General features: G+C 36.5%; 1 protein-coding gene across 1 annotated transcript; it reads right to left on the reverse strand.

Moving 5' to 3' along the window:
• Positions 1–21,214: 21,214 nt before the first annotated feature.
• GCK72_024721 (uncharacterized protein) lies at positions 21,215–21,514 on the reverse strand (the record flags this gene model as incomplete). The annotated part of the gene is made up of 1 exon (XM_003118090.2): positions 21,215–21,514. The coding sequence occupies one exon, from the start codon at positions 21,512–21,514 to the stop codon at positions 21,215–21,217; it is 300 nt and encodes a 99-aa protein (XP_003118138.2).
• Between the last annotated feature and the right edge of the window lie 241 nt (positions 21,515–21,755).

Here is a 21,755-nt window from a genome sequence, read left to right on the forward strand (position 1 = left end):
CTAGATTTAGAAAAGTCCTGTTTTTAGGAATTTCAGTTATAATTTTATTGATTTCTAGATTTAGAAAAGTCCTGTTTTTAGGAATTTCAGTAATAATTTCGTTGATTTCTAACCCGGGAGGATTCAAACCCGCGTCTACTGAAGAGAACTTCAGCCCGGGTATTATAGACTACTACATCCTCTGATCGACGAGTCTATCCGGTACCGACACAGATAAGAATGGTGGGGGAAGTTAATTTCAAAAAAAGTACCCTGTTTTTAGAAATTTCAATTCTAGTTTTATTGATTTCTAGATTTAGAAAAGTCCTGTTTTTAGGAATGTCAATTATAATTTCGTTGATTTCTAACCCGGGAGGATTCAAACCCGCGTCTACTGAAGAGAACTTCAGCCCGGGTATTATAGACTACTACATCCTCTGATCGACGAGTCTATCCGGTACCGACACAGATAAGAATGGTGGGGAAAGTTAATTTCAAAAAAAGTACCCTGTTTTTAGAAATTTCAATTCTAGTTTTATTGATTTCTAGATTTAGAAAAGTCCTGTTTTTAGGAATTTCAGTTATAATTTTATTGATTTCTAGATTTAGAAAAGTCCTGTTTTTAGGAATTTCAGTAATAATTTCGTTGATTTCTAACCCGGGAGGATTCAAACCCGCGTCTACTGAAGAGAACTTCAGCCCGGGTATTATAGACTACTACATCCTCTGATCGACGAGTCTATCCGGTACCGACACAGATAAGAATGGTGGGGAAAGTTAATTTCAAAAAAAGTACCCTGTTTTTAGAAATTTCAATTATAATTTTATTGATTTCTAGATTTAGAAAATTCCTGTTTTTAGGAATGTCAATTATAATTTCGTTGATTTCTAACCCGGGAGGATTCAAACCCGCGTCTACTGAAGAGAACTTCAGCCCGGGTATTATAGACTACTACATCCTCTGATCGATCGAGTCTATCCGGTACCGACACAGATAAGAATGGTGGGGGAAGTTAATTTCAAAAAAAGTACCCTGTTTTTAGGAATTTCAATTATAATTTTATTGATTTCTAGATTTAGAAAATTCCTGTTTTTAGGAATGTCAATTATAATTTCGTTGATTTCTAACCCGGGAGGATTCAAACCCGCGTCTACTGAAGAGAACTTCAGCCCGGGTATTATAGACTACTACATCCTCTGATCGACGAGTCTATCCGGTACCGACACAGATAAGAATGGTGGGGAAAGTTAATTTCAAAAAAAGTACCCTGTTTTTAGGAATTTCAATTATAATTTTATTGATTTCTAGATTATAAAATTCCTGTTTTTAGGAATGTCAATTATAATTTCGTTGATTTCTAACCCAGGAGGATTCAAACCCGCGTCTACTGAAGAGAACTTCAGCCCGGGTATTATAGACTACTACATCCTCTGATCGACGAGTCTATCCGGTACCGACACAGATAAGAATGGTGGGGAAAGTTAATTTCAAAAAAAGTACCCTGTTTTTAGGAATTTCAATTATAATTTTATTGATTTCTGGATTTAGAAAATTCCTGTTTTTAGGAATGTCAATTATAATTTCGTTGATTTCTAACCCAGGAGGATTCAAACCCGCGTCTACTGAAGAGAACTTCAGCCCGGGTATTATAGACTACTACATCCTCTGATCGATCGAGTCTATCCGGTACCGACACAGATAAGAATGGTGGGGAAAGTTAATTTCAAAAAAAGTACCCTGTTTTTAGGAATTTCAATTATAATTTTATTGATTTCTAGATTTAGAAAAGTCCTGTTTTTAGGAATTTCAGTAATAATTTCGTTGATTTCTAACCCGGGAGGATTCAAACCCGCGTCTACTGAAGAGAACTTCAGCCCGGGTATTATAGACTACTACATCCTCTGATCGACGAGTCTATCCGGTACCGACACAGATAAGAATGGTGGGGAAAGTTAATTTCAAAAAAAGTACCCTGTTTTTAGGAATTTCAATTATAATTTTATTGATTTCTGGATTTAGAAAATTCCTGTTTTTAGGAATGTCAATTATAATTTCGTTGATTTCTAACCCGGGAGGATTCAAACCCGCGTCTACTGAAGAGAACTTCAGCCCGGGTATTATAGACTACTACATCCTCTGATCGACGAGTCTATCCGGTACCGACACAGATAAGAATGGTGGGGAAAGTTAATTTCAAAAAAAGTACCCTGTTTTTAGAAATTTCAATTATAATTTTATTGATTTCTAGATTTAGAAAATTCCTGTTTTTAGGAATTTCAGTAATAATTTCGTTGATTTCTAACCCGGGAGGATTCAAACCCGCGTCTACTGAAGAGAACTTCAGCCCGGGTATTATAGACTACTACATCCTCTGATCGACGAGTCTATCCGGTACCGACACAGATAAGAATGGTGGGGAAAGTTAATTTCAAAAAAAGTACCCTGTTTTTAGGAATTTCAATTATAATTTTATTGATTTCTAGATTTAGAAAAGTCCTGTTTTTAGGAATTTCAGTAATAATTTCGTTGATTTCTAACCCGGGAGGATTCAAACCCGCGTCTACTGAAGAGAACTTCAGCCCGGGTATTATAGACTACTACATCCTCTGATCGACGAGTCTATCCGGTACCGACACAGATAAGAATGGTGGGGAAAGTTAATTTCAAAAAAAGTACCCTGTTTTTAGGAATTTCAATTATAATTTTATTGATTTCTGGATTTAGAAAATTCCTGTTTTTAGGAATGTCAATTATAATTTCGTTGATTTCTAACCCGGGAGGATTCAAACCCGCGTCTACTGAAGAGAACTTCAGCCCGGGTATTATAGACTACTACATCCTCTGATCGACGAGTCTATCCGGTACCGACACAGATAAGAATGGTGGGGAAAGTTAATTTCAAAAAAAGTACCCTGTTTTTAGAAATTTCAATTCTAGTTTTATTGATTTCTAGATTTAGAAAAGTCCTGTTTTTAGGAATTTCAGTTATAATTTTATTGATTTCTAGATTTAGAAAAGTCCTGTTTTTAGGAATTTCAGTAATAATTTCGTTGATTTCTAACCCGGGAGGATTCAAACCCGCGTCTACTGAAGAGAACTTCAGCCCGGGTATTATAGACTACTACATCCTCTGATCGACGAGTCTATCCGGTACCGACACAGATAAGAATGGTGGGGGAAGTTAATTTCAAAAAAAGTACCCTGTTTTTAGAAATTTCAATTATAATTTTATTGATTTCTAGATTTAGAAAATTCCTGTTTTTAGGAATTTCAGTAATAATTTCGTTGATTTCTAACCCGGGAGGATTCAAACCCGCGTCTACTGAAGATAACTTCAGCCCGGGTATTATAGACTACTACATCCTCTGATCGACGAGTCTATCCGGTACCGACACAGATAAGAATGGTGGGGGAAGTTAATTTCAAAAAAAGTACCCTGTTTTTAGAAATTTCAATTCTAGTTTTATTGATTTCTAGATTTAGAAAAGTCCTGTTTTTAGGAATGTCAATTATAATTTCGTTGATTTCTAACCCGGGAGGATTCAAACCCGCGTCTACTGAAGAGAACTTCAGCCCGGGTATTATAGACTACTACATCCTCTGATCGATCGAGTCTATCCGGTACCGACACAGATAAGAATGGTGGGGAAAGTTAATTTCAAAAAAAGTACCCTGTTTTTAGAAATTTCAATTATAATTTTATTGATTTCTAGATTTAGAAAATTCCTGTTTTTAGGAATGTCAATTATAATTTCGTTGATTTCTAACCCGGGAGGATTCAAACCCGCGTCTACTGAAGAGAACTTCAGCCCGGGTATTATAGACTACTACATCCTCTGATCGATCGAGTCTATCCGGTACCGACACAGATAAGAATGGTGGGGGAAGTTAATTTCAAAAAAAGTACCCTGTTTTTAGGAATTTCAATTATAATTTTATTGATTTCTAGATTTAGAAAATTCCTGTTTTTAGGAATGTCAATTATAATTTCGTTGATTTCTAACCCGGGAGGATTCAAACCCGCGTCTACTGAAGAGAACTTCAGCCCGGGTATTATAGACTACTACATCCTCTGATCGACGAGTCTATCCGGTACCGACACAGATAAGAATGGTGGGGAAAGTTAATTTCAAAAAAAGTACCCTGTTTTTAGAAATTTCAATTATAATTTTATTGATTTCTAGATTTAGAAAATTCCTGTTTTTAGGAATGTCAATTATAATTTCGTTGATTTCTAACCCGGGAGGATTCAAACCCGCGTCTACTGAAGAGAACTTCAGCCCGGGTATTATAGACTACTACATCCTCTGATCGATCGAGTCTATCCGGTACCGACACAGATAAGAATGGTGGGGGAAGTTAATTTCAAAAAAAGTACCCTGTTTTTAGGAATTTCAATTATAATTTTATTGATTTCTAGATTTAGAAAATTCCTGTTTTTAGGAATGTCAATTATAATTTCGTTGATTTCTAACCCGGGAGGATTCAAACCCGCGTCTACTGAAGAGAACTTCAGCCCGGGTATTATAGACTACTACATCCTCTGATCGATCGAGTCTATCCGGTACCGACACAGATAAGAATGGTGGGGGAAGTTAATTTCAAAAAAAGTACCCTGTTTTTAGAAATTTCAATTATAATTTTATTGATTTCTAGATTTAGAAAATTCCTGTTTTTAGGAATGTCAATTATAATTTCGTTGATTTCTAACCCGGGAGGATTCAAACCCGCGTCTACTGAAGAGAACTTCAGCCCGGGTATTATAGACTACTACATCCTCTGATCGACGAGTCTATCCGGTACCGACACAGATAAGAATGGTGGGGAAAGTTAATTTCAAAAAAAGTACCCTGTTTTTAGAAATTTCAATTATAATTTTATTGATTTCTAGATTTAGAAAATTCCTGTTTTTAGGAATGTCAATTATAATTTCGTTGATTTCTAACCCGGGAGGATTCAAACCCGCGTCTACTGAAGAGAACTTCAGCCCGGGTATTATAGACTACTACATCCTCTGATCGATCGAGTCTATCCGGTACCGACACAGATAAGAATGGTGGGGGAAGTTAATTTCAAAAAAAGTACCCTGTTTTTAGGAATTTCAATTATAATTTTATTGATTTCTAGATTTAGAAAATTCCTGTTTTTAGGAATGTCAATTATAATTTCGTTGATTTCTAACCCGGGAGGATTCAAACCCGCGTCTACTGAAGAGAACTTCAGCCCGGGTATTATAGACTACTACATCCTCTGATCGACGAGTCTATCCGGTACCGACACAGATAAGAATGGTGGGGGAAGTTAATTTCAAAAAAGTACCCTGTTTTTAGGAATTTCAATTCTAGTTTTATTGATTTCTAGATTTAGAAAAGTCCTGTTTTTAGGAATTTCAGTTATAATTTTATTGATTTCTAGATTTAGAAAAGTCCTGTTTTTAGGAATTTCAGTAATAATTTCGTTGATTTTTAACCCGGGAGGATTCAAACCCGCGTCTACTGAAGAGAACTTCAGCCCGGGTATTATAGACTACTACATCCTCTGATCGATCGAGTCTATCCGGTACCGACACAGATAAGAATGGTGGGGAAAGTTAATTTCAAAAAAAGTACCCTGTTTTTAGGAATTTCAATTATAATTTTATTGATTTCTAGATTTAGAAAATTCCTGTTTTTAGGAATGTCAATTATAATTTCGTTGATTTCTAACCCAGGAGGATTCAAACCCGCGTCTACTGAAGAGAACTTCAGCCCGGGTATTATAGACTACTACATCCTCTGATCGACGAGTCTATCCGGTACCGACACAGATAAGAATGGTGGGGGAAGTTAATTTCAAAAAAAGTACCCTGTTTTTAGGAATTTCAATTATAATTTTATTGATTTCTAGATTTAGAAAAGTCCTGTTTTTAGGAATTTCAGTAATAATTTCGTTGATTTCTAACCCGGGAGGATTCAAACCCGCGTCTACTGAAGAGAACTTCAGCCCGGGTATTATAGACTACTACATCCTCTGATCGACGAGTCTATCCGGTACCGACACAGATAAGAATGGTGGGGAAAGTTAATTTCAAAAAAAGTACCCTGTTTTTAGGCATTTCAATTCTAGTTTTATTGATTTCTAGATTTAGAAAAGTCCTGTTTTTAGGAATTTCAGTTATAATTTTATTGATTTCTAGATTTAGAAAAGTCCTGTTTTTAGGAATTTCAGTAATAATTTCGTTGATTTTTAACCCGGGAGGATTCAAACCCGCGTCTACTGAAGAGAACTTCAGCCCGGGTATTATAGACTACTACATCCTCTGATCGACGAGTCTATCCGGTACCGACACAGATAAGAATGGTGGGGAAAGTTAATTTCAAAAAAAGTACCCTGTTTTTAGAAATTTCAATTCTAGTTTTATTGATTTCTAGATTTAGAAAAGTCCTGTTTTTAGGAATGTCAATTATAATTTCGTTGATTTCTAACCCGGGAGGATTCAAACCCGCGTCTACTGAAGAGAACTTCAGCCCGGGTATTATAGACTACTACATCCTCTGATCGATCGAGTCTATCCGGTACCGACACAGATAAGAATGGTGGGGGAAGTTAATTTCAAAAAAAGTACCCTGTTTTTAGAAATTTCAATTCTAGTTTTATTGATTTCTAGATTTAGAAAAGTCCTGTTTTTAGGAATTTCAGTTATAATTTTATTGATTTCTAGATTTAGAAAAGTCCTGTTTTTAGGAATTTCAGTAATAATTTCGTTGATTTCTAACCCGGGAGGATTCAAACCCGCGTCTACTGAAGAGAACTTCAGCCCGGGTATTATAGACTACTACATCCTCTGATCGACGAGTCTATCCGGTACCGACACAGATAAGAATGGTGGGGAAAGTTAATTTCAAAAAAAGTACCCTGTTTTTAGAAATTTCAATTATAATTTTATTGATTTCTAGATTTAGAAAATTCCTGTTTTTAGGAATGTCAATTATAATTTCGTTGATTTCTAACCCGGGAGGATTCAAACCCGTGTCTACTGAAGAGAACTTCAGCCCGGGTATTATAGACTACTACATCCTCTGATCGACGAGTCTATCCGGTACCGACACAGATAAGAATGGTGGGGAAAGTTAATTTCAAAAAAAGTACCCTGTTTTTAGAAATTTCAATTATAATTTTATTGATTTCTAGATTTAGAAAATTCCTGTTTTTAGGAATGTCAATTATAATTTCGTTGATTTCTAACCCGGGAGGATTCAAACCCGTGTCTACTGAAGAGAACTTCAGCCCGGGTATTATAGACTACTACATCCTCTGATCGACGAGTCTATCCGGTACCGACACAGATAAGAATGGTGGGGAAAGTTAATTTCAAAAAAAGTACCCTGTTTTTAGAAATTTCAATTATAATTTTATTGATTTCTAGATTTAGAAAATTCCTGTTTTTAGGAATGTCAATTATAATTTCGTTGATTTCTAACCCGGGAGGATTCAAACCCGCGTCTACTGAAGAGAACTTCAGCCCGGGTATTATAGACTACTACATCCTCTGATCGACGAGTCTATCCGGTACCGACACAGATAAGAATGGTGGGGGAAGTTAATTTCAAAAAAAGTACCCTGTTTTTAGAAATTTCAATTATAATTTTATTGATTTCTAGATTTAGAAAAGTCCTGTTTTTAGGAATGTCAATTATAATTTCGTTGATTTCTAACCCGGGAGGATTCAAACCCGCGTCTACTGAAGAGAACTTCAGCCCGGGTATTATAGACTACTACATCCTCTGATCGACGAGTCTATCCGGTACCGACACAGATAAGAATGGTGGGGAAAGTTAATTTCAAAAAAAGTACCCTGTTTTTAGAAATTTCAATTATAATTTTATTGATTTCTAGATTGAGAAAAGTCCTGTTTTTAGGAATGTCAATTATAATTTCGTTGATTTCTAACCCGGGAGGATTCAAACCCGCGTCTACTGAAGAGAACTTCAGCCCGGGTATTATAGACTACTACATCCTCTGATCGACGAGTCTATCCGGTACCGACACAGATAAGAATGGTGGGGGAAGTTAATTTCAAAAAAAGTACCCTGTTTTTAGAAATTTCAATTCTAGTTTTATTGATTTCTAGATTTAGAAAAGTCCTGTTTTTAGGAATGTCAATTATAATTTCGTTGATTTCTAACCCGGGAGGATTCAAACCCGCGTCTACTGAAGAGAACTTCAGCCCGGGTATTATAGACTACTACATCCTCTGATCGACGAGTCTATCCGGTACCGACACAGATAAGAATGGTGGGGGAAGTTAATTTCAAAAAAAGTACCCTGTTTTTAGAAATTTCAATTATAATTTTATTGATTTCTAGATTGCGAAAAGTCCTGTTTTTAGGAATGTCAATTAAAATTTCGTTGATTTCTAACCCGGGAGGATTCAAACCCGCGTCTACTGAAGAGAACTTCAGCCCGGGTATTATAGACTACTACATCCTCTGATCGATCGAGTCTATCCGGTACCGACACAGATAAGAATGGTGGGGAAAGTTAATTTCAAAAAAAGTACCCTGTTTTTAGAAATTTCAATTATAATTTTATTGATTTCTAGATTTAGAAAATTCCTGTTTTTAGGAATGTCAATTATAATTTCGTTGATTTCTAACCCGGGAGGATTCAAACCCGCGTCTACTGAAGAGAACTTCAGCCCGGGTATTATAGACTACTACATCCTCTGATCGATCGAGTCTATCCGGTACCGACACAGATAAGAATGGTGGGGGAAGTTAATTTCAAAAAAAGTACCCTGTTTTTAGGAATTTCAATTATAATTTTATTGATTTCTAGATTTAGAAAATTCCTGTTTTTAGGAATGTCAATTATAATTTCGTTGATTTCTAACCCGGGAGGATTCAAACCCGCGTCTACTGAAGAGAACTTCAGCCCGGGTATTATAGACTACTACATCCTCTGATCGACGAGTCTATCCGGTACCGACACAGATAAGAATGGTGGGGAAAGTTAATTTCAAAAAAAGTACCCTGTTTTTAGAAATTTCAATTATAATTTTATTGATTTCTAGATTTAGAAAATTCCTGTTTTTAGGAATGTCAATTATAATTTCGTTGATTTCTAACCCGGGAGGATTCAAACCCGCGTCTACTGAAGAGAACTTCAGCCCGGGTATTATAGACTACTACATCCTCTGATCGATCGAGTCTATCCGGTACCGACACAGATAAGAATGGTGGGGGAAGTTAATTTCAAAAAAAGTACCCTGTTTTTAGGAATTTCAATTATAATTTTATTGATTTCTAGATTTAGAAAATTCCTGTTTTTAGGAATGTCAATTATAATTTCGTTGATTTCTAACCCGGGAGGATTCAAACCCGCGTCTACTGAAGAGAACTTCAGCCCGGGTATTATAGACTACTACATCCTCTGATCGACGAGTCTATCCGGTACCGACACAGATAAGAATGGTGGGGGAAGTTAATTTCAAAAAAAGTACCCTGTTTTTAGGAATTTCAATTCTAGTTTTATTGATTTCTAGATTTAGAAAAGTCCTGTTTTTAGGAATTTCAGTTATAATTTTATTGATTTCTAGATTTAGAAAAGTCCTGTTTTTAGGAATTTCAGTAATAATTTCGTTGATTTTTAACCCGGGAGGATTCAAACCCGCGTCTACTGAAGAGAACTTCAGCCCGGGTATTATAGACTACTACATCCTCTGATCGATCGAGTCTATCCGGTACCGACACAGATAAGAATGGTGGGGAAAGTTAATTTCAAAAAAAGTACCCTGTTTTTAGGAATTTCAATTATAATTTTATTGATTTCTAGATTTAGAAAATTCCTGTTTTTAGGAATGTCAATTATAATTTCGTTGATTTCTAACCCAGGAGGATTCAAACCCGCGTCTACTGAAGAGAACTTCAGCCCGGGTATTATAGACTACTACATCCTCTGATCGACGAGTCTATCCGGTACCGACACAGATAAGAATGGTGGGGGAAGTTAATTTCAAAAAAAGTACCCTGTTTTTAGGAATTTCAATTATAATTTTATTGATTTCTAGATTTAGAAAAGTCCTGTTTTTAGGAATTTCAGTAATAATTTCGTTGATTTCTAACCCGGGAGGATTCAAACCCGCGTCTACTGAAGAGAACTTCAGCCCGGGTATTATAGACTACTACATCCTCTGATCGACGAGTCTATCCGGTACCGACACAGATAAGAATGGTGGGGAAAGTTAATTTCAAAAAAAGTACCCTGTTTTTAGGCATTTCAATTCTAGTTTTATTGATTTCTAGATTTAGAAAAGTCCTGTTTTTAGGAATTTCAGTTATAATTTTATTGATTTCTAGATTTAGAAAAGTCCTGTTTTTAGGAATTTCAGTAATAATTTCGTTGATTTTTAACCCGGGAGGATTCAAACCCGCGTCTACTGAAGAGAACTTCAGCCCGGGTATTATAGACTACTACATCCTCTGATCGACGAGTCTATCCGGTACCGACACAGATAAGAATGGTGGGGAAAGTTAATTTCAAAAAAAGTACCCTGTTTTTAGAAATTTCAATTCTAGTTTTATTGATTTCTAGATTTAGAAAAGTCCTGTTTTTAGGAATGTCAATTATAATTTCGTTGATTTCTAACCCGGGAGGATTCAAACCCGCGTCTACTGAAGAGAACTTCAGCCCGGGTATTATAGACTACTACATCCTCTGATCGATCGAGTCTATCCGGTACCGACACAGATAAGAATGGTGGGGGAAGTTAATTTCAAAAAAAGTACCCTGTTTTTAGAAATTTCAATTCTAGTTTTATTGATTTCTAGATTTAGAAAAGTCCTGTTTTTAGGAATTTCAGTTATAATTTTATTGATTTCTAGATTTAGAAAAGTCCTGTTTTTAGGAATTTCAGTAATAATTTCGTTGATTTCTAACCCGGGAGGATTCAAACCCGCGTCTACTGAAGAGAACTTCAGCCCGGGTATTATAGACTACTACATCCTCTGATCGACGAGTCTATCCGGTACCGACACAGATAAGAATGGTGGGGAAAGTTAATTTCAAAAAAAGTACCCTGTTTTTAGAAATTTCAATTATAATTTTATTGATTTCTAGATTTAGAAAATTCCTGTTTTTAGGAATGTCAATTATAATTTCGTTGATTTCTAACCCGGGAGGATTCAAACCCGTGTCTACTGAAGAGAACTTCAGCCCGGGTATTATAGACTACTACATCCTCTGATCGACGAGTCTATCCGGTACCGACACAGATAAGAATGGTGGGGAAAGTTAATTTCAAAAAAAGTACCCTGTTTTTAGGCATTTCAATTCTAGTTTTATTGATTTCTAGATTTAGAAAAGTCCTGTTTTTAGGAATTTCAGTTATAATTTTATTGATTTCTAGATTTAGAAAAGTCCTGTTTTTAGGAATTTCAGTAATAATTTCGTTGATTTTTAACCCGGGAGGATTCAAACCCGCGTCTACTGAAGAGAACTTCAGCCCGGGTATTATAGACTACTACATCCTCTGATCGACGAGTCTATCCGGTACCGACACAGATAAGAATGGTGGGGAAAGTTAATTTCAAAAAAAGTACCCTGTTTTTAGAAATTTCAATTCTAGTTTTATTGATTTCTAGATTTAGAAAAGTCCTGTTTTTAGGAATGTCAATTATAATTTCGTTGATTTCTAACCCGGGAGGATTCAAACCCGCGTCTACTGAAGAGAACTTCAGCCCGGGTATTATAGACTACTACATCCTCTGATCGATCGAGTCTATCCGGTACCGACACAGATAAGAATGGTGGGGGAAGTTAATTTCAAAAAAAGTACCCTGTTTTTAGAAATTTCAATTCTAGTTTTATTGATTTCTAGATTTAGAAAAGTCCTGTTTTTAGGAATTTCAGTTATAATTTTATTGATTTCTAGATTTAGAAAAGTCCTGTTTTTAGGAATTTCAGTAATAATTTCGTTGATTTCTAACCCGGGAGGATTCAAACCCGCGTCTACTGAAGAGAACTTCAGCCCGGGTATTATAGACTACTACATCCTCTGATCGACGAGTCTATCCGGTACCGACACAGATAAGAATGGTGGGGAAAGTTAATTTCAAAAAAAGTACCCTGTTTTTAGAAATTTCAATTATAATTTTATTGATTTCTAGATTTAGAAAATTCCTGTTTTTAGGAATGTCAATTATAATTTCGTTGATTTCTAACCCGGGAGGATTCAAACCCGTGTCTACTGAAGAGAACTTCAGCCCGGGTATTATAGACTACTACATCCTCTGATCGACGAGTCTATCCGGTACCGACACAGATAAGAATGGTGGGGAAAGTTAATTTCAAAAAAAGTACCCTGTTTTTAGAAATTTCAATTATAATTTTATTGATTTCTAGATTTAGAAAATTCCTGTTTTTAGGAATGTCAATTATAATTTCGTTGATTTCTAACCCGGGAGGATTCAAACCCGTGTCTACTGAAGAGAACTTCAGCCCGGGTATTATAGACTACTACATCCTCTGATCGACGAGTCTATCCGGTACCGACACAGATAAGAATGGTGGGGGAAGTTAATTTCAAAAAAAGTACCCTGTTTTTAGAAATTTCAATTCTAGTTTTATTGATTTCTAGATTTAGAAAAGTCCTGTTTTTAGGAATTTCAGTTATAATTTTATTGATTTCTAGATTTAGAAAAGTCCTGTTTTTAGGAATTTCAGTAATAATTTCGTTGATTTCTAACCCGGGAGGATTCAAACCCGCGTCTACTGAAGAGAACTTCAGCCCGGGTATTATAGACTACTACATCCTCTGATCGACGAGTCTATCCGGTACCGACACAGATAAGAATGGTGGGGAAAGTTAATTTCAAAAAAAGTACCCAGTTTTTAGAAATTTCAATTATAATTTTATTGATTTCTAGATTTAGAAAATTCCTGTTTTTAGGAATGTCAATTATAATTTCGTTGATTTCTAACCCGGGAGGATTCAAACCCGTGTCTACTGAAGAGAACTTCAGCCCGGGTATTATAGACTACTACATCCTCTGATCGACGAGTCTATCCGGTACCGACACAGATAAGAATGGTGGGGAAAGTTAATTTCAAAAAAAGTACCCTGTTTTTAGAAATTTCAATTATAATTTTATTGATTTCTAGATTTAGAAAATTCCTGTTTTTAGGAATGTCAATTATAATTTCGTTGATTTCTAACCCGGGAGGATTCAAACCCGTGTCTACTGAAGAGAACTTCAGCCCGGGTATTATAGACTACTACATCCTCTGATCGACGAGTCTATCCGGTACCGACACAGATAAGAATGGTGGGGAAAGTTAATTTCAAAAAAAGTACCCTGTTTTTAGAAATTTCAATTATAATTTTATTGATTTCTAGATTTAGAAAATTCCTGTTTTTAGGAATGTCAATTATAATTTCGTTGATTTCTAACCCGGGAGGATTCAAACCCGCGTCTACTGAAGAGAACTTCAGCCCGGGTATTATAGACTACTACATCCTCTGATCGACGAGTCTATCCGGTACCGACACAGATAAGAATGGTGGGGAAAGTTAATTTCAAAAAAAGTACCCTGTTTTTAGAAATTTCAATTATAATTTTATTGATTTCTAGATTGAGAAAAGTCCTGTTTTTAGGAATGTCAATTATAATTTCGTTGATTTCTAACCCGGGAGGATTCAAACCCGCGTCTACTGAAGAGAACTTCAGCCCGGGTATTATAGACTACTACATCCTCTGATCGACGAGTCTATCCGGTACCGACACAGATAAGAATGGTGGGGGAAGTTAATTTCAAAAAAAGTACCCTGTTTTTAGAAATTTCAATTCTAGTTTTATTGATTTCTAGATTTAGAAAAGTCCTGTTTTTAGGAATGTCAATTATAATTTCGTTGATTTCTAACCCGGGAGGATTCAAACCCGCGTCTACTGAAGAGAACTTCAGCCCGGGTATTATAGACTACTACATCCTCTGATCGACGAGTCTATCCGGTACCGACACAGATAAGAATGGTGGGGAAAGTTAATTTCAAAAAAAGTACCCTGTTTTTAGAAATTTCAATTATAATTTTATTGATTTCTAGATTGAGAAAAGTCCTGTTTTTAGGAATGTCAATTATAATTTCGTTGATTTCTAACCCGGGAGGATTCAAACCCGCGTCTACTGAAGAGAACTTCAGCCCGGGTATTATAGACTACTACATCCTCTGATCGACGAGTCTATCCGGTACCGACACAGATAAGAATGGTGGGGAAAGTTAATTTCAAAAAAAGTACCCTGTTTTTAGAAATTTCAATTATAATTTTATTGATTTCTAGATTGCGAAAAGTCCTGTTTTTAGGAATGTCAATTATAATTTCGTTGATTTCTAACCCGGGAGGATTCAAACCCGCGTCTACTGAAGAGAACTTCAGCCCGGGTATTATAGACTACTACATCCTCTGATCGACGAGTCTATCCGGTACCGACACAGATAAGAATGGTGGGGAAAGTTAATTTCAAAAAAAGTACCCTGTTTTTAGAAATTTCAATTCTAGTTTTATTGATTTCTAGATTTAGAAAAGTCCTGTTTTTAGGAATGTCAATTATAATTTCGTTGATTTCTAACCCGGGAGGATTCAAACCCGCGTCTACTGAAGAGAACTTCAGCCCGGGTATTATAGACTACTACATCCTCTGATCGACGAGTCTATCCGGTACCGACACAGATAAGAATGGTGGGGAAAGTTAATTTCAAAAAAAGTACCCTGTTTTTAGAAATTTCAATTATAATTTTATTGATTTCTAGATTGAGAAAAGTCCTGTTTTTAGGAATGTCAATTATAATTTCGTTGATTTCTAACCCGGGAGGATTCAAACCCGCGTCTACTGAAGAGAACTTCAGCCCGGGTATTATAGACTACTACATCCTCTGATCGACGAGTCTATCCGGTACCGACACAGATAAGAATGGTGGGGAAAGTTAATTTCAAAAAAAGTACCCTGTTTTTAGAAATTTCAATTATAATTTTATTGATTTCTAGATTTAGAAAATTCCTGTTTTTAGGAATGTCAATTATAATTTCGTTGATTTCTAACCCGGGAGGATTCAAACCCGCGTCTACTGAAGAGAACTTCAGCCCGGGTATTATAGACTACTACATCCTCTGATCGATCGAGTCTATCCGGTACCGACACAGATAAGAATGGTGGGGGAAGTTAATTTCAAAAAAAGTACCCTGTTTTTAGAAATTTCAATTCTAGTTTTATTGATTTCTAGATTTAGAAAAGTCCTGTTTTTAGGAATTTCAGTTATAATTTTATTGATTTCTAGATTTAGAAAAGTCCTGTTTTTAGGAATTTCAGTAATAATTTCGTTGATTTCTAACCCGGGAGGATTCAAACCCGTGTCTACTGAAGAGAACTTCAGCCCGGGTATTATAGACTACTACATCCTCTGATCGACGAGTCTATCCGGTACCGACACAGATAAGAATGGTGGGGGAAGTTAATTTCAAAAACAGTACCCTGTTTTTAGAAATTTCAATTATAATTTTATTGATTTCTAGATTGCGAAAAGTCCTGTTTTTGGGAATGTCAATTAAAATTTCGTTGATTTCTAACCCGGGAGGATTCAAACCCGCGTCTACTGAAGAGAACTTCAGCCCGGGTATTATAGACTACTACATCCTCTGATCGACGAGTCTATCCGGTACCGACACAGATAAGAATGGTGGGGGAAGTTAATTTCAAAAAAAGTACCCTGTTTTTAGAAATTTCAATTCTAGTTTTATTGATTTCTAGATTTAGAAAAGACCTGTTTTTAGGAATCTCAATTATAATTTCGTTGATTTCTAACCCGGGAGGATTCAAACCCGCGTCTACTGAAGAGAACTTCAGCCCGGGTATTATAGACTACTACATCCTCTGATCGACGAGTCTATCCGGTACCGACACAGATAAGAATGGTGGGGGAAGTTAATTTCAAAAAAAGTACCCTGTTTTTAGAAATTTCAATTCTAGTTTTATTGATTTCTAGATTTAGAAAAGTCCTGTTTTTAGGAATGTCAATTATAATTTCGTTGATTTCTAACCCGGGAGGATTCAAACCCGCGTCTACTGAAGAGAACTTCAGCCCGGGTATTATAGACTACTACATCCTCTGATCGACGAGTCTATCCGGTACCGACACAGATAAGAATGGTGGGGGAAGTTAATTTCAAAAAAAGTACCCTGTTTTTAGAAATTTCAATTATAATTTTATTGATTTCTAGATTGCGAAAAGTCCTGTTTTTAGGAATGTCAATTAAAATTTCGTTGATTTCTAACCCGGGAGGATTCAAACCCGCGTCTACTGAAGAGAACTTCAGCCCGGGTATTATAGACTACTACATCCTCTGATCGACGAGTCTATCCGGTACCGACACAGATAAGAATGGTGGGGAAAGTTAATTTCAAAAAAAGTACCCTGTTTTTAGAAATTTCAATTATAATTTTATTGATTTCTAGATTGCGAAAAGTCCTGTTTTTAGGAATGTCAATTATAATTTCGTTGATTTCTAACCCGGGAGGATTCAAACCCGCGTCTACTGAAGAGAACTTCAGCCCGGGTATTATAGACTACTACATCCTCTGATCGACGAGTCTATCCGGTACCGACACAGATAAGAATGGTGGGGGAAGTTAATTTCAAAAAAGTACCCTGTTTTTAGAAATTTCAATTCTAGTTTTATTGATTTCTAGATTTAGAAAAGACCTGTTTTTAGGAATCTCAATTATAATTTCGTTGATTTCTAACCCGGGAGGATTCAAACCCGCGTCTACTGAAGAGAACTTCAGCCCGGGTATTATAGACTACTACATCCTCTGATCGACGAGTCTATCCGGTACCGACACAGATAAGAATGGTGGGGAAAGTTAATTTCAAAAAAAGTACCCTGTTTTTAGAAATTTCAATTCTAGTTTTATTGATTTCTAGATTTAGAAAAGTCCTGTTTTTAGGAATGTCAATTATAATTTCGTTGATTTCTAACCCGGGAGGATTCAAACCCGCGTCTACTGAAGAGAACTTCAGCCCGGGTATTATAGACTACTACATCCTCTGATCGACGAGTCTATCCGGTACCGACACAGATAAGAATGGTGGGGGAAGTTAATTTCAAAAACAGTACCCTGTTTTTAGAAATTTCAATTATAATTTTATTGATTTCTAGATTGCGAAAAGTCCTGTTTTTAGGAATGTCAATTAAAATTTCGTTGATTTCTAACCCGGGAGGATTCAAACCCGCGTCTACTGAAGAGAACTTCAGCCCGGGTATTATAGACTACTACATCCTCTGATCGACGAGTCTATCCGGTACCGACACAGATAAGAATGGTGGGGGAAGTTAATTTCAAAAAAAGTACCCTGTTTTTAGAAATTTCAATTCTAGTTTTATTGATTTCTAGATTTAGAAAAGACCTGTTTTTAGGAATCTCAATTATAATTTCGTTGATTTCTAACCCGGGAGGATTCAAACCCGCGTCTACTGAAGAGAACTTCAGCCCGGGTATTATAGACTACTACATCCTCTGATCGACGAGTCTATCCGGTACCGACACAGATAAGAATGGTGGGGGAAGTTAATTTCAAAAAAAGTACCCTGTTTTTAGAAATTTCAATTATAATTTTATTGATTTCTAGATTGAGAAAAGTCCTGTTTTTAGGAATGTCAATTATAATTTCGTTGATTTCTAACCCGGGAGGATTCAAACCCGCGTCTACTGAAGAGAACTTCAGCCCGGGTATTATAGACTACTACATCCTCTGATCGACGAGTCTATCCGGTACCGACACAGATAAGAATGGTGGGGGAAGTTAATTTCAAAAAAAGTACCCTGTTTTTAGAAATTTCAATTCTAGTTTTATTGATCTCTAGATTTAGAAAAGTCCTGTTTTTAGGAATGTCAATTATAATTTCGTTGATTTCTAACCCGGGAGGATTCAAACCCGCGTCTACTGAAGAGAACTTCAGCCCGGGTATTATAGACTACTACATCCTCTGATCGACGAGTCTATCCGGTACCGACACAGATAAGAATGGTGGGGAAAGTTAATTTCAAAAAAAGTACCCTGTTTTTAGAAATTTCAATTATAATTTTATTGATTTCTAGATTGAGAAAAGTCCTGTTTTTAGGAATGTCAATTATAATTTCGTTGATTTCTAACCCGGGAGGATTCAAACCCGCGTCTACTGAAGAGAACTTCAGCCCGGGTATTATAGACTACTACATCCTCTGATCGACGAGTCTATCCGGTACCGACACAGATAAGAATGGTGGGGGAAGTTAATTTCAAAAAAGTACCCTGTTTTTAGAAATTTCAATTCTAGTTTTATTGATTTCTAGATTTAGAAAAGACCTGTTTTTAAAAATTTCAATCATAATTTTATTGATTTCTAGATTTAGAAAAGTACCCTGTTTTTAGGAATTTCAATTATAATTTTGTTGATTTCTAACCCGGGAGGATTCAAACCCGCGTCTACTGAAGAGAACTTCAGCCCGGGTATTATAGACTACTACATCCTCTGATCGACGAGTATATCCGGTACCGACACAGATAAGAATGGTGGGGGAAGTCAAAGTTAAGAGCAATAAAGTATCTTGATTCTAGAGTCTTCAACTTACGTCTATCACATTGATCGTCATTTGATTCGTTTCGATCCATTACTTTCTTGTCCACCGTTCCTTGCACTCGACCGTTACCTATCTATCAAGCCAGTCGGTTTGCTCTTTATGCACTGTGCTTTAGCACTGAAAAAGAAAACATTAGTTTATAAACGAACTGGGAAAATAGGGAATATATGTACGAGATAAATCATGGTTATGTGTATATCTCAAAGATGGCCAAAAAAAGAGAAGATAGAAGAGTCACCATCCAGTACGGAAAGATGGTGGACGACTGAGCGAAGAAGATGATGATGAGGAGACTGGGGGCCAGTGGGCGGAGTCTAGTATGAAACAGCCATCTGTTGGTCTAATAGGATTAGTGATTTCTAAGGAGATAAGTGAGAAGGTGGTTTGTGTTAACAGTAATGAGACAATAGCAAGTGTCTTGGGAAAGGGCACGGAAAAAGGGAGGAAAGAGGTTTGATGAGGTCAAACTAAAACAAAAAACACAGTCATCTGACAAAGGACAGGTGGACCCTTTTATCCTACCGTTCAAGGTTCCAAGTTTACCCCAAAGTCATCCGTTCGGACCGATTTCCCAAAGAGATAAGGAGGAAGACGGTAAGACGTGAAAAACAATGCCTCTGACAATATACCGGGAGAGACAATGTGTAAATTAGTTGACATGTCTACGTGGAAAAATGGATATTTCAAACATGGATATTTTTCGATTTTCTAAAAGAATTTTTTGAATATTTTCCGAAAAAAAGGGAAAATACTTTTATTTATTTGAAGCAACTGTCACTGGCGATATACAGTGTACTGTGCTCGCATTTTTTTTCTCCCGACTTAGGAAAAATCCTTATTATTACATGTTGCGGAAAATTGCCGATTTTTGAAATCGGCAATTGCCGGATTGCCAAAATTTTCCGTTGCCGCTCGTCCCTGCTGGGTAGTTTTGTGGTACTCCGTTGTGATCAGCGTTAAGGTCATCTGCCGTTCATGAAATCAACGGTACACACGTACTTCAGACGTTGAGCAGCAGATGGAGAAGTACCGTAATCTTCTCTGAACATTTCCTTTGATTATGAGCTCTGGTATAACACCATGACTTCAAAAACTCAGAGGTAAAATCTGTATTCTCCTTGTTTCTACTGATGACACCCATGTTTCGGAATTTAGAATTTTCACATTTTTATTCACTTTCAGCTTCAATTTCACACCCCTCTCCAATTTTTTTGTAAAATTTCATAACATTCGGAAAATGACTCAAAAGCCATGCGCGTCGATCCTCAGGAGGATTACAGACAAAATGTGACTCGATGTCAAAAGTGAAAAACAACTCGAAATTCTTAGAATCTTTCAATTATCACACACAACGGTATGACAATTCAAGAGATCAAACGCTCTGAAGAAATTTACTTCCGTGTTGATCAGAAGTATACTGTAGTTTTCTGAGATAGTTGATTAATTTGAGTTAGATTCGCTGAAATGTGTTTTATTCGGTCTCCAATCACAATTCTGTGTTGTGGCGGCGCTGGGTAATGCCGTGATACTCCGTTGTGATCAGCGTTATGGTCATCTGCCGTTCATGAAATCAACGGTATACAAGGATTTCAGATTCCGACCAGAAGGTGAAGGAAGACTTCCTTTTTGATCTTACTGAGGACACGCAGGTTTTCAAACTTAAGACGAATATCAGAAACCCTATTTGTTATTTTTACTATTGGGACAAGAATAGCCTGAGAATTATGTAATTCAAAAACCTAACTAAAATTGTGTGTTAAAGTATAAGTCTCTATCTCTTTCTCTTTCATAAATTCCGGGGTTATGAAGTTGACCATGATTTAAACCCTGAATACCTTCAAAGAAAATGAGTATTTGTCTGAATTCCTGAAGTCATTCAATAGTCTGAAAATGTAAGAGGATTCAGAAGAAGTAAGACTTTTGCCTTCCTACACTTTTTTCTAAATCTGTTGTTTGTAGGAAACCAAACTACAAATATGCGAATCTGTAACATGTCCTTTCCCGTTTCAAACTCTATTTCCGTTTTCTCTGATATTGGTCATGCGTCCCGTTATATTTCAGAAGAATAAAACCCACATCAGCTGAGCTCTCAGGAGAGACTGATACCCTTAATTACGCCGATAACCAGGTTAATGTCAACAGACGAATTTTTTGAATAACAAGTTGTTTGCTAGTTGGAAGACATGATTTTTCCCCAGAAGATGATGTAATCGTTGTAAACTCTAGTCGTAGTGATCTGCTAACTCCTCCCGGCCAAATTTGAGTTGATCCGAATGAACCCGTCTTTTTTTAGTTTTTAAGTTCTAAAAAATTTAAAAAAAAAGATTCTTCTTATTCAGGATTCATTCGATTTTTCTGATTTATAAATAAATGGAGAAAAGGAAAAAACGATTAAAAAATGAGAGAGTAGGCTAGAAAAAGAGCAGCAGGGATAGTGTCATGTGACTTGTGAATGGTGGTCAGCTGATGATGGCGGACGCCACAGTCGATAACCATCTTCCTCTGAAATTATCGAATTGCATATTTTTAGTGAAGATTATATTCCTATTCTGAGATCAACTAAATGTTCATTTATAACTCACCTCACTCACACTCTGGAGCATTTGGTACGGATGACGCCGGTGGTGAGTCTTGAGCAACGCCATCTTCCTCAGTGGTAATTTCCTCTTCTTTCTGTTCCAGCGAATCTGGTGGAGTTGATTCGGCGGTCACGCCAGTATCACTTTGTTCCTTCTGATCAGGATCGACGTCCGATTGTTCAATGACGTCTGCATGTTTTGGTTGTTGTTTATAAACCGGTAGAGGCCCGAAGGGAGTTTTTGGGATAGTAGGAATATTATGAACTGGGTCGGGATATGATGGGGTCGAACATGTGGAACCCATTCGGGTATTGTGCCAGCAAACTACTAAAACAAAATAGATGAGAGTTTTTATAGTAGAAATGGTCTTGCTTTTGACTCCGCCCATATTCAGAGAGCTTTGAAGCTCCTCCCATTTTTTGAGAGCTCTGTCAATGGCAAAAACAAGAAGAGGCAGAGTAGGTACTTATTGAAATAGAGAGAGAAGAGTGCGTTCAGACGAAATTTTTTTGGTGAAACACAGACAATCACAGAAACTAGAAGTA

Source organism: Caenorhabditis remanei, chromosome X (genome assembly GCF_010183535.1).
Source record: "Caenorhabditis remanei strain PX506 chromosome X, whole genome shotgun sequence".
Taxonomy (NCBI): Eukaryota; Metazoa; Nematoda; class Chromadorea; order Rhabditida; family Rhabditidae; genus Caenorhabditis; species Caenorhabditis remanei.